We start from the raw sequence: 13,422 nt of genomic DNA, 5'->3' as shown, positions 1-13,422 counted from the left end.
CACAAGCAGTAATTTCACTGACATCAGCCACAGAAACACTGTTCTAGGTGTCTCCTGAGGCAAGGGAAACAAAAGCAAAAATAAACTATTGGGACAACAAAATAAAAAGCTTCTGCACAACAGAAGAAACAATCAACAAAAGACAACCTACTGATAGAAGATATTTGCAAATGACATTACCTGATAAAGGGTTAGCATCAAAAATATATAAAGAGCTTATACAACTCATTATGAAAACCCCCAAGTAATCTAATTAAAAATGGGCAGAAGACATGAACAGACATCTCTTCAAAGACATAGACAACAGACACATGGAAAGATGTTCATCACTCACTCATCATCACAGAAATGCATCCCAAACCACAATGAGATAGCACTTCACACCTGTCCGAATGGCTAAATCAAAAACTCAGTGGGGTGCCTGAGCGGCTCAGTTGGTTGAGTGTCTGACTCTTGATTTTACCTTAGATCATGATCTCACAGTTTGTGGGTTCATGAGTTTGAGCCCCAGGTGGGGCTGCAGTGACAGTGCAGAGTCTGCTTGGGATTCATTCTTTCCACCTCTCGCTCCTTGCCTCTTCCCTGCTAGTGCTCTCTCTCAAAATAAATAAACTTAAAGGGTAGAGGGAGAGAATCTTAATCGGGCTCCACGCTCAGCTCAGCACAGAGCCCAATGTGGGGCTCAATCATGACCAAGAGATCAGGACCTGAGCTGAAATCAAGAGTTGGACACTTAACCAACTGAGCACCCAGGCACCCCACAACATGACTTACAATAGTCAAATTATGGAAACAGCCCAAGTGTCCACTGATACATAAATGGATAAAGAAGATGTGGTGTGTATATATATGTAGTGTGTGCACACGCACACACTGGAATATTATTCAACCATAGAAAAGAATGAAATCTTAACATTTGCAACAAATGGATGGATCTAGAGTATGCTATGTCAAAGTCAAAAATGTGAAAAAAGTGAATGTCAAAAAATACTAAATGAAAGTCAAAGATAAATACCATAGGATTTCATTCATATGTGGAATTTAGGAAATCAACAAGGGAAAAATAAACCAAAAATTAGACTCTTAACCACAGAGAACAAGCAGATGGTTCCCAGAGTGGGTGGGTAGGGGATGGGTGAAATAGGTGAAAGGAATTAAGAGTACACTGATATTTCCCAAGCAGGCTCCACGCCGTCAGCACAGAGCCTGACATGGGGCTCAACCCTACAAAGCGCAAGATCATGACCTGAGCTAAAATCAAGTTGGATGCTTAACTGAGTCACCTAGGAACTCCATGAGTAAACTTATCTTGATGACCACTGAGAAGGCATAAAACTATCAAATCACTATATTGTAAACCTGGAACTATTAACTATACCATAATTAAAATAAAAAAAAAAAAAAGAAAAGAAAATGTGGGTGCCTGGGTGGTTCAGTCAGTTAAGTGTCCAACTTTGGGCTCAGGTCATGCTCTTATGGTTCGTGGGTTCGAGTCCCGTGTCGGGCTCTGTGCTGACGGCTCAGAGCCTGGAGCCTCTTCAGATTCTGTCTCCCTCTTTCTCTGCCCCTCCCCTGCTCTCTCTCTCTTTCAAAACTAAATATTGGGGCACCTAGGTGACTCAGTCAGTTAAGCATCCCACTTTGGCTGAAATCATGATTCGCAGTTTATGGGTTTGAGCCCATCAGACTCTGCTGACAGCTCAGAGCCTGGAGCCTGCTTCAGATTCTGCATCTCCTTCTCTCTCTACTCCTCCCCCACTTGTGCACTCTCTCTCAAAAATAATAAACAATTAATTTAAAAAAATGTGGGCCCCTGGGTGGTTCAGGTGGTTAAGCGTCTGACTTCGGCTCAGGTCATGATCTCAGTTCATGAGTTTGAGCCCCACACTGATGGTACAGAGCTTGCTTGGAATTCTATCTCCCTCTCTCTGCCTCTTCCATGCTCTCCCTCTCCAAAATAAATAAACTTAAAAAAAAAATAGAAGGGGTGTCTGGGTGGCTCAGTCTTGGTTAAGTGTCAGACTTTGGCTCAGGTTGTGGTCTCACGGTCGTGATTGAGCCCACACTATCAGTGTGGAGCCTGCTTGGGATTGTCTCTCTTTCCGTCCACCCCACCCATCCTTGCTTTCTCTCTCTCAAACTAAATACATAAAACCTAAAAAAAACAAAAAACAAGAAAATGAAACTTAAAAAATGGGGTGTGCAAATATAAATCAGAAAATATGTAAGGAAATTAATATAATTTAATCGCAAGAGTTATTTTGAAGTCTTTTATTTAAAAAAAGTCTTTTATTTGAAGTCTTAAGTTTATTTATTTAAGTAATCTGTACATTCAACGTGGAGCTTGAGCTCACAACCCCTGAGATCGAGTCACATGCAATTCCAACTGAGCCAGTCAGGCACCCCTGAGATCTTTGTTTTAAATTTAAGGAGAAAGTGCAATTAAAAGTTGGTATACAATTCATGATAAGGTGATACTGATCAATGTATTTTAAGGTACTATGATTATGATGCCAAACTAAAAATAATTTTCAGCAAACTTTGGACTTTGAATAGAGATTCTATTATTTATGAAGAATGCTTGGTCTTCAGTATAAACAACCATATTGCACCATAATTACATAATGTGATAAATCACTACAACAGCAAGCATATTACAATATATAAATGTATAAAAATAACACATACACATTAAATTTATACAATGTATTATGTCAAATTTATTTTTTTTTTAAGTAAAAGGGAATGAAACTTAAATGGCTGCAGAGAAAGATTAAAACTAGAAGTGAAGCTTAAAGAATCCCTAATGAAGTTTGCAACTTAGAGGCACCAAAACTGTAGAAGAAGCAAGGCTGAACAAGAAAACTGGTATACAGTGTGTATGTAGAGTGTTAGTCTTTCATATCCCCTCTGCCATATTATATGTAATCAGACCAATTATCATATGTAATCACATCCCAGCTGTTCAAACTTCAGCAAATTTCTTAACCCCTCTGAGCATTAATTTCTTCATTTGTAATGAGTAAGAAAATATCTACTTCATAGGATTACCATAAAGATTAAGTCAATATCTATCAAGTGCATAAAGCAGTATCTAGCACATGGTATGCATCTAATAAGCATGGTAAGCCTTTAATGCTATGTACTAATTATAGTATGTATATGTATGTGTGTGTACATTACTTTAAAAATCACTAAATAAAATCACCTTTGGGGAACACATGAATGGAGAGAGAACTTTCATCTTATGATCATAGCTCCATGCTAACTACACCTTGGCAACATCTTTGCTTCATCCCAAAGCAAGACTAACAATGAGTGTCAGAGATTAAGTACTAACTTAGAAAAGGATGTTATATTGTTCTATATCACTATATTGTAGAGTTGGGGAGGTGCCTCTGGAAGCTTCCCTGTATCATTCTGTGAGTATAATGGCTATACACTGCTTACCCGTGAACAAACGAGGAGCTGATTATGAAATGACTAGAAGCAAAACATTAAGGAGCAAACTGAAACAAGAACTAAAACTCAACAATCCATAAACATCACATAAGAAATGTTATCAGGCATCTTATAGTTTGTGCTATCTAAAAAGCATTTATTACAATGACAAAACTAGAGGTTAATTACTTTTTTATTATTGAATTATATTGTAAAGTCTACATCTACAATTTAATCAGGAAGAAATGCTTTGCATTTACATCAAGGACACATTTATTCTAGTGGAATAAAACAGACACAGACAAAAGACCAAGTACACATTAAAAAAAAAAAAAAAAAAAAAAAAAAAAAAAAAAAGACTAAATATTTTACCTGGTCCTACTTTTTACTATTTTGGACCATACCTTTCCTATTAGAAAATTGATCTTACACACATATAAGTTTGATTATCTTCCCATATTTTTAATCATTAAATGTAGTTTCTCACAATTTCTAATAATAAAAAAAAGATTGAAAACTATATGGGAAGCAAAGTTTAGAAACAAGAAAAACTAGACTGCTATTACTGTACTGTAGAAAAGATGAGTAAAATGTGCCCCCTCTGTGGCTCATTTCAAAGAAACACTTTTACTCAAAGAGGCAAGCATTTCTGATCTAGGAGTAAGTTTTCCACTCCCCTGTGGGACCAGACCTACCAAATGTTTCCGATCAACTGTAAAGTAAGTGAAAAATGTCTACAAGATATTTAGAAGCTAAATATCAGAATACAGCTAATGAAATCAAAATTGTGTGGTCTAAATATACATATTAAGCTTTTTACTTTAAAAGTATCTTTTTATTCCAGATGATATTTAAAATAACTTACATCTTTAGTGTGCTTTATGGTCAATGACTGTGAAGTTGAAATTCAAATGATTTTTGTTTTACTTGATTCTACTAAAATTTCAATTACCTACTATTTTACTTAACCAAGTTATACATGAGGTAAGTTTTAGCTAAAAAATAAAATAAATCAACCACAAAGATAAGTTAACCATTTCAAGAGTATACAAAAATCATAATGCCCACTTCATATTCAAAGTTTACAAATTTATGTATTAACTACTTTGTATCTAAGAAAAGTTTACTATGTCATTTCAAAGTAAATACTTTCTGCACTTAAATCAAATTTTGTTGGGAAATATTGGGCAAAAAAAACCAGGCAAATTTTGTTTTTGGTTAACAGAAGACAATGCAATAATAAACCCAAATGGAACCTAAGACCAGTGTTTAAAGTTTCTAACTTCTAAACAGACACACACTTATTTATCTAAGAAATATTTGGACAGAATGTCTCACTGTAAATAAAAAGTACAGGTTTCCAATTACAGCCTTATAGCTAGCTAAACGGTTTCTAAAAACATGTACAGCCAGCTAACAGTTCTCTAAAACATGTATGTTGCGCTAAAGATCCCTGCTAAAATATCAACAGCATTTAAATGGGTCTTACTGAAGTAGGACATTCATGATACTAGAAATCTTTTAAAAAGTGAGTACAATAGGGCTATAATAATTACTATTAATAAAAGTTACAGAAGAGATTATTGCTGTATGTTCCCCCATAAACAAATCAAACCTATGGCAATTACAAAAAGTACAACCCAAGTTATGTTTTTTCTTACCAAATTTCATGTTTCACATATCTGTAAAGTTTTTATACAGCAGAGAATTCTTAAAATCTTTTCTGTAAGAATTCAAAGTATTTAAATGTGTAGCTTCACATTATACTATGTTTTGCCCTTCTTGTTTCCCAAATACACAAAAACAATATACATTTTTCTCAAAAGTGAAATAAGATGTCCACATTAAAAAAATAAAGCCTACAAAAAAGTTCCAGAGCTAAAAAAGATTATATGGCACGAGGTGATCTCCTACTAGTCCAAAGTCCAAAACATTTAAATGAAGTCCATTTATATATCCTGCTTTGCTTTTCAATGGAATACTACATTTATTCAGGCGAAATCACATTATTTTTAGTTCTCAAGTCAACAAGTATACACAAATTTTTTTTATACAGTTATTAGAAAAAATAAGGAGACCAAATTGAGTGTGCCAAAGAGATATCATTCAGTTGGATTTTCCAGAGCTATTAGAAAGAAAATTAATGAACGGATTTCCTTGGTTGGTTTCCATAGCTTGATAGACCAAAAACAAAAAAATGGCCACAATAACAAACAGCAAAATTTTTATCCACATGGGAATAGAGCGTCCCTTTTTTGTCTTTTCTGACTTGACATCTGCCAAGGGAACATATTTAGGAATATATTTAGATGAAAAAGATTCTTCCATCCTGAAATCACTGAGTTCTAATGGCCGGCCGGCAGCCCCTTTGATTGGTCTGCGGCAACTAGCACTGTTGGGAGTAAAAGCAGGAAGAAAAAAATAAATTTAGATAAAAGTCATGATTCTGATATGTAATATAAAATCTCATTACCACTTCCTAATTTCAAACACATTTCTTGAGATAAGAGTAGAAAACGGTCACATGTAAACAGTGAGGTCAGTCAGCCTATTTAAAATTTCTGTACATTTTTCATTTAAAATGTTGGATGTTCATTCTATTAGAAAATATTCAGAACACTGACATTCACTAAACTTGTTTCCTTAAAGGCTTTTCAGAGCCAATATATTTAGAGGATGAGAGGAAAAAAATAAGGTACTTTGGTGTGATTTGTTCAGTTAGGAAATAATTCAGGAGTTCTCTAAACACAGCCTTTTCAACTAGAAAAGGGAAACTTTTTTACTTCCTTCGAGGTTTCTGTTTATATAACAAACTGAGAATTAGAAAAAGGAGAATTAGATAGTAGGCAAATTATTTATAATACTTCAGCTTATCAAAGTTAATTCTGAAACTGACTCAACTTTCAAGAATATGAACTGGTGACTTGGAATTACACTGCTCTCAAAAGAACAGTTTACTTCTGAAAACATGGGTACAATAACCTTGTGAAGAATAAAAATCATAATTTCCCTATTATATGCTAGCCATATTTCAATTAAAAATAAAAGGTTAAAATTCCTGTAGGTGCATATGAAATAATCATGTTGTACATCCTAAGTAGATACAACTTTTATGTCAATTGCACCTCAATAAAGGTGGGAATAAATAAGTAAATAAATAAAAATACCCTAGTAGAATACACTAATACTTGTTTTAATGTATCTGAATACCTAATTCCTGTTGGTGTAGATGCTTCAAAGGGAAACATTTCCTTAAGAATATCCCTTTCTATTCTTCTTTCCTCTGTTTTTTCTCCCACCTAATAAGAAACAGACAACCACAAGTTAACAGTGTAAATGTGCAATTAAAACACAATTTAAAAAAGAAGTTTCAGAGAACAGAATGCATTCAAGTCTGCCCCAGCTTTTATCACTCCCCTTTCTAAATCCATCATTGCTCAAGCATCCATACACTTCCAAAGCTCTCCTCAAATTTCTTCACTGTGGAGATATGTTAATGTGGTAATGGGGGCAGGGGACTGCCACACATTCAAGCTAACAAAACAACAACCCCAAACCACCCTCAAACTAAAATCCAGTATAGTTAATATGGCAGCGTTAAGTTCCCCCCACTGGATTTCCCATGCTTTTTCATTAATATTAAGAGTACACTGTTTCTTCTTCCGTTAAGAATTTTGTAATAACTGATGAAATACAGAAGATATCAAATTAACATGGATCCTTAAAAGTTTTAGTATATGTGAGTCGATTCAATCTTCCTAACTTAAAAAACACAAAATGATTTTTTAAATTACCTGCTTATTTTGCTGTTTACCTTTATGCCCAGATCAGAACCACCTTCAGTACAAATTCATTAAAATTATAATGCATCATGCAGTTAGTACTTCAAAGCTTAAGTATACAGGAGTTAATCAATTCAAGCATCATACAAAGTCACTTAAAAGTCCCATTATTTGACCTTTCAGTGAAAAGATAGAATAGCCTCCCCAACAGCCCAGAAACACTTTCAACCCACATCCATAACAAAGAGAACACATTAGAAGCAGCACAAAAATGAATACTCCCTTGAAAGGTAGAACTTAAGAGGCACATGGTAGCAAGCTGATAGTATTAGCATATCATACTATATTAGTTACTTTCGACTGTCACTAAAAGTATGTCTTTAAAATAATATATGCATATATATGTATATATATATATATATATACACACACATACACATACACACACACACCCACCCAATTAAGAAAGCTCTGCTCCCTCCCACTGCAAAAGACAAATATAAAAAATTTCCTCTTTAAAAGATCAATGATAGCATCGATCTAAATTTTATGCATTTACTTCAGCTCTTGTCAATGGTTTCTTTGGTGTTCTTCTGGGTATGTCTGAGAATTCAGTGATTGGCAGAATAGGAGCTGCATGCTTGAAATTTCCAGTCACCCTATTGACAACCTGCCAAGATTCAAATTATTCAGACTCAGAATTATCCAAACATAACAAAGACACGTAAAAAGAAAAAAAAAGATACTCTATTTCTGTAATATTCAGTACTTTCTCTTAATAAAAATTTAGGCAAAAGAACCTAGAAATGAACATATTCAATGCTTCACATGTGAAGCCTTAGCACTTTTTAAATATTTTAGCAAAAAAGTTTCCTTATAATACTTAGGTAGGATTCTTGTACAAATTGATATATTTAAATTGACTATATTGAAAAATTCTAAAATTCAGAATGGGGAAAATGAGTTTAAAATATAATGTTTAAAAACACAAATTTGAGATTTGCCAAATTTACCACCTCCCCAGTTCTAATTAAAGGATAATTTACAAAGAATACCACTTGTATAGTTTATGAAACATATTTACTAAGGTTTCGTTGCTTGAAGCCATTATAGTTTCAGCTATGGGAGTACTCTCTGAAATTATTGCACCATCTATACGAAAATGCTCTGAAGTTTCCACCTGTTAGTTTGAAAACAAAACAAAAACAATAAATATAAAATAATCACTAAAGCCCTACCAATCTGAAAACCCAATTCTAAGCAATAAGCCTTGCATCACCCTTTTCCTTGGAGTTCTTCTTGACCCTCTTGTGGATTCCCTAGTTAATGCCTGCAGAGGTCCGCCTTTTGAAGATCCACTTGTCCATTCAGTCTCAGTTATTCCAGCTTGAGAATAGCTCTATTCAAGTATCGACACATTAAAAAGTCATATTCTAACATCAAACACCTTAATAATGGCCACATTACCTAGCACAGTGAGAAGTCATGAAAAATCTCCAAATGCCAGCATTTGCAAACAATGCTATGCCGTCAACATATTTCTAAACGTACTGACTAAACCAATATGTAGGCATTGGAAAGTGCTAAAAAGTATGGTAAAATACATTAAAGCATCCAACTACAGGAGCTTACAAATTGTAATATGAGTGAGAGGGAGAAAAGCACATAATTTTATCACTGCTCCTTCTGTGACTTGCTGTTTGCTATTTGGTTCTTGTTTCATAACTGCACCTCTTTGGCTGTCTAAACAAAAAGCAGGCTGATCATGACTATAATAAAGTCATTTATTATAACAAGCCCATTTCCTTTTAAAACAAAATAAAATTTTATAATTGTTAACATAAATTAAACATTGTCCTTTTCAAGTAGGATTATTTAAAGGTTCAGTTTAAATTATAATCCACACACAACTATCTGAACGTAAAAGTTCCCAGGTGTCAAACTTTTCTTAGAAACAGATACTAAAATTGAGCAAGAAGAACCTGGTGGTAAGTTACCTCTTTCACAAACACACAAGCCTATAATGTCAAGTGCCAAACCTACACTTCTCACTATAGAGATAGCAGTAGTGAGGGACCACTGGTACCTTCCAGTCCCAGATTCCTTTCTCCCTGAAAAGCCAATTGATTTTTCCTCATTTAAAAAATAATTTAGTAGTTCTTACATAATAGTTTGAAAACCACTAGACTAGTACTTCTCAAACTAATGTGCATATCCATCACCTGGAGCTTTTGTTAAAATACAGATTATTGATTCAGCAGCTCTGGGGCAGGACCTGAGATTCTGCATTCCAAGTAGCAACTTACTCAACTTTGAAGCCACAATTACCAGATGATTCTTTTAAATTAACCAGAGAACATCTATCAATGGTTAGTATTATACTAAAGTGTGCTTATATTGTCACTTCTGCTTTCAAGCTAATATTTTATCTAGATAACTGAGGTTTTTATATCCAACTCAGTGCCTATTAATTTTAAAGACAGATGTATTTTACTCTCATCCTGAGACAAGGGCGCTCATCCAGTAAGCATGCTTATTTAGCTGGAAACATTACTACCTAAACCCCACAAGGTACAAACATAGTCTCCTATCTAATTTTTTATTTATCTATATTTGGGATTAGTATTAAAGAGTTTCTCTTTGACTCATAATTAGAAACTCTGGGTTCCTTTTCCTGCTATCAGAAAATATGTGCTGAATGCAAACTTAAGATTGATCAAAAGACAAATGTGTAAACAAATTACACACAAATATGATAAATGTTTATTAACAGTTAAATTCCTGATTATTTGAATAGAAGGGAACAATAGTTTTAATCTGAGGTTCTCAATCCTGGCAGCATAGTATCAAGTGGGGAGCTTCTAAGAGATATCAAATGCCCCCAACCCCACCTTAGTCTAGTTAAGTCAGAATCTCTTCTAGAAGGGGCTTGGGCATAGTTAATTTTTACAGCTCCTGAGGGGATTCTAATGTGCAGCCAGGGTTGAGGACACCCGGTTTAAGATACTATAACTGACTTATGATGCTATCTCAAAGTATTTTCTTAAAACTACTTTCAGTAATGCTTCCTCTTTAATAGTCAATTGCTCAATGCCAATAAAATTAGAACCAGTATTTTAAAAATATTATGGTTTGAGAGTGTATCTGGTATTATCAGTGTATATTAACTATTTTGAAACTCCCCAAAGAATTAAAAATTACATTTCTTGAAAGGGTTAATAAAACTGATAAAATATAAAGACCAGATATTTTATCTACAGCCATGAAGGTGGCATGTGGAAAAATATCCCCTTTCCTTAAAATTGGTTGTCTCCCAAATTCCAGGATTTTCCATTTGTTATATTTTGAACTGAAATAATTTATCAAAAATTTTACCAACATCTACTGAAACTACTATGGTTAATAAAAAAAAAATTACATGTTTACATTTCTATTAGTTATCCTTGAATTAAAGGTCAAGTTCCATTTAAATATTCTTTATATTCTTCTGTGGAAAGAAACACAAGAAACACCTTGGTTGCCTGTGGGAATAGCTGGAAAGGGGTGGGAATAGCTGGAAAGGGGTGGGAATAGCTGGAAAGGGGTGGGAAAGACACTTCTCACTATAAATCATATATACTTCCTTTTGTCCAGGTTTATTAAATTCTTTGGTTGAGGACTATCAACTAATTTTATTAGTTCTTTGACTATCATCATCTAATTGAGAATTAATCATCTTCACAGAAAACTAATGGAGAACTCTTCACACACCAGAAAAAATATTCTGAAGATTTTTTCGATCAGAATCCACTATAAACAAGTGACGATTACTGACTGAAAAGAATGAAAAACATTCCTATGTAAAATTAGTAGTTAACATGATTGCTGTATACTGTTGCCAAAATACTAACTGCAACTTTCATCTACTTTCAGCAAGATGTTCTCCAGCAACTCCTGAATTTATCAGGAGAAAAACAGGAGACAGAAACAAAAACCTTGCATTGCCTTTCAATATGCTATCAGGCAAAAAGTTATTTGGAAGACAGTAGGCAGTTGAGGCACAAAAGAATGCAGGAGCTGGGCTATAAAAAAAAGGCTATAGATCTGTCAGTAAAAATACAAGCTCTAAGCAAAAATTTACACAAAACGAAGTTATAAAAAGAAATAGTATTAATTAAAAGCCACCTTACTCTGAATAACTATTAATTTAGGTGAAATATGAGTAATATGGTTACTCATATTAATTTTTAAAAAAACACAGAATCCTATTCCTCCATTAGAGAAAGGTACTCTCATACAATGCTGGTGGGAGTGTGAAATGTTTTAACTCTTATGTGGGAGATTTGATAACATCGAGCAAAATTACCCAGTAACTTTACTTCTAGATTTCCCCAAGATAAATTGGCTAAAATATGAAATGATATGTGTAAGGCTGTTCATCAGTTCATCTTTGTATTATGGAAACAGCATAACTGAAAATCATCCAAATATCCACCAAAAGTAAAGTGGCTGAATAAATCCCAGTACATCTATAAAATGCAATAACATGCAGTGGTACAGAGCAATGAGGACGATGGCCATACTGTATTCTGATATGAAGTGATCCCCAGGATATGTGTTTAGATTAACAGGTAGAAATGTGCAAAATTCACTGCCTTTTATGTAAGAAGAGGAGCAAGAATAAATGTATACATCTATACAGTAGGCTTCATGCCTAGCATGGAGCCCTATGCGGGGCTTGAACTCACGACCCTGAAATCAAGACCTGAGCTGAGATCAAGAGTTGGAAGCTTACCCTACTTAGCCACCCAGGCGCTCCCTGAATATTTTCAAAAAGAAAATATTAACCAAAAGTTAACAGAAAGAGCTACTTATAAATAAAAGGAACAAAGATAAAGTCCAGATTTCTGACTCTCTTATTTATGCCTAAATAAAACCATATACATTTAAAAATCTGTATGAAAGAAAAAAAATTCACTCGTGACTTTAAGCACAATATTTTGATTTTATGCCCTAACGACAAGAAAAACTGCCAAAACAAACAAACAAACAAACCAAAAACCCAAACTGCGTTTTACCTGCCTTATTATCAAGAGTACTGTATTATTTAGAAACATCTGTATAGTGAAACTAAGTAACTCACGTTTTAAGAACCAAGACAGCATAAAAGAGATACAGATAGAACATCCATAAGTTAGACAGCATTCACAAACTTGATGAATTCATGATTTATGTTTTCCTAAAAAATAAGTACTCCTAGCTCTTCCTAGTAAAAAGGGCTGAATGCAATGACAACCCAGCAGAAATGCACAACCTAGCATCCACTGTAGGTAGCTTCCAAATGTTTTCAATGAAAAAGATTAGGGTTCTTTGGAAAAAATGTCTGATTTGGTAAAAGGCAGGAAATATACATGAGCCTGGGACATCTTACTGTGCTAGAAAACAAACTATCAAAGACAAACAGCGTCAATAAAAGGACACAGAAACCAACTCAGTAATTCCCACTGAATAAGGATGACACAATTTGAACATGGAAAAAGAATGATGAGTGTAACTGATTCATAAATGAAATATATGAAAACCATGCTAGTTAAGAAATATTTTATTGATCACCTCTCAAAGTGACTAGGGCACTTTAATTTGAAAGTTGGCAAAGTATGCTGGCTCTCTTGTGTGAATTTTTTTTTTTTTTAAATTTTTTTTTTTTCAACGTTTATTTATTTTTGGGACAGAGAGAGACAGAGCATGAACGGGGGAGGGGCAGAGAGAGAGGGAGACACAGAGTCGGAAACAGGCTCCAGGCTCCGAGCCATCAGCCCAGAGCCTGACGCGGGGCTCGAACTCGCGGACCACGAGATCGTGACCTGGCTGAAGTCGGACGCTTAACCGACTGCGCCACCCAGGCGCCCCATCTTGTGTGAATTTTATTTCAAGGTAATTATGCAGGTCATGAAAGAAGTTTTTTTTTGTTTTTGTTTTTTTTATTTGAGAGACAGCTTGAGTGGGGGAGGGGCAGAGAAAGAGGGAGAGAGAGAATCCCAAGCAGGCTCTGCACTACCAGTACAGAGCCCAACACGGGGCTCGAACCCACAAAGAGGCTAGATCATGACCTGAGCTGAAACCAAGAGTCAAGACGCTTAACCGACTGAGCCACCCAGGAGCCCCATAAAAGTTCTTTATAAAAGAATTCCAGTTTATAGATGTAAAGGAATAATAAGAA

The 13,422-nt window shown here is 34.7% G+C and overlaps 1 protein-coding gene and 1 long non-coding RNA gene across 5 annotated transcripts in view; one reads left to right on the top strand and one right to left on the bottom strand.

Moving 5' to 3' along the window:
- Nucleotides 1-3,218, top strand: part of LOC123386701 — a 36,754-nt gene extending 33,536 nt beyond the window's left edge. The window contains exon 4 of the long non-coding RNA XR_006601003.1: nucleotides 2,737-3,218. This is a non-coding gene — a long non-coding RNA (uncharacterized LOC123386701). The remainder of the gene's footprint in view (nucleotides 1-2,736) is intronic.
- Nucleotides 3,219-3,616: 398 nt separating this feature from the next.
- The window catches only part of TMPO (thymopoietin), a 30,810-nt gene continuing 21,004 nt past the window's right edge, over nucleotides 3,617-13,422 (bottom strand). The window contains exons 5-9 of one of the 4 annotated variants that reach the window (XM_023257346.2): nucleotides 8,503-8,622; nucleotides 8,308-8,403; nucleotides 7,783-7,893; nucleotides 6,652-6,740; nucleotides 3,617-5,833 (exon numbers count right to left, since the gene is read on the bottom strand). In XM_023257346.2, the coding sequence (XP_023113114.1) occupies nucleotides 5,548-5,833; nucleotides 6,652-6,740; nucleotides 7,783-7,893; nucleotides 8,308-8,403; nucleotides 8,503-8,622 (702 nt within the window). In that variant the 3' untranslated portion in view covers nucleotides 3,617-5,547. The remainder of the gene's footprint in view (nucleotides 5,834-6,651; nucleotides 6,741-7,782; nucleotides 7,894-8,307; nucleotides 8,404-8,502; nucleotides 8,623-13,422) is intronic. The other 3 variants (XM_023257347.2, XM_023257348.2, XM_023257349.2) reach the window with 3 other exon arrangements.

The sequence above is a fragment of the Felis catus genome, chromosome B4, assembly GCF_018350175.1.
Source record: "Felis catus isolate Fca126 chromosome B4, F.catus_Fca126_mat1.0, whole genome shotgun sequence".
In the NCBI taxonomy this organism is placed as follows: domain Eukaryota; kingdom Metazoa; phylum Chordata; class Mammalia; order Carnivora; family Felidae; genus Felis; species Felis catus.
Note: the sequence above shows the minus strand (reverse complement) of the source record. Positions and strands in the feature narration are given on the sequence as shown.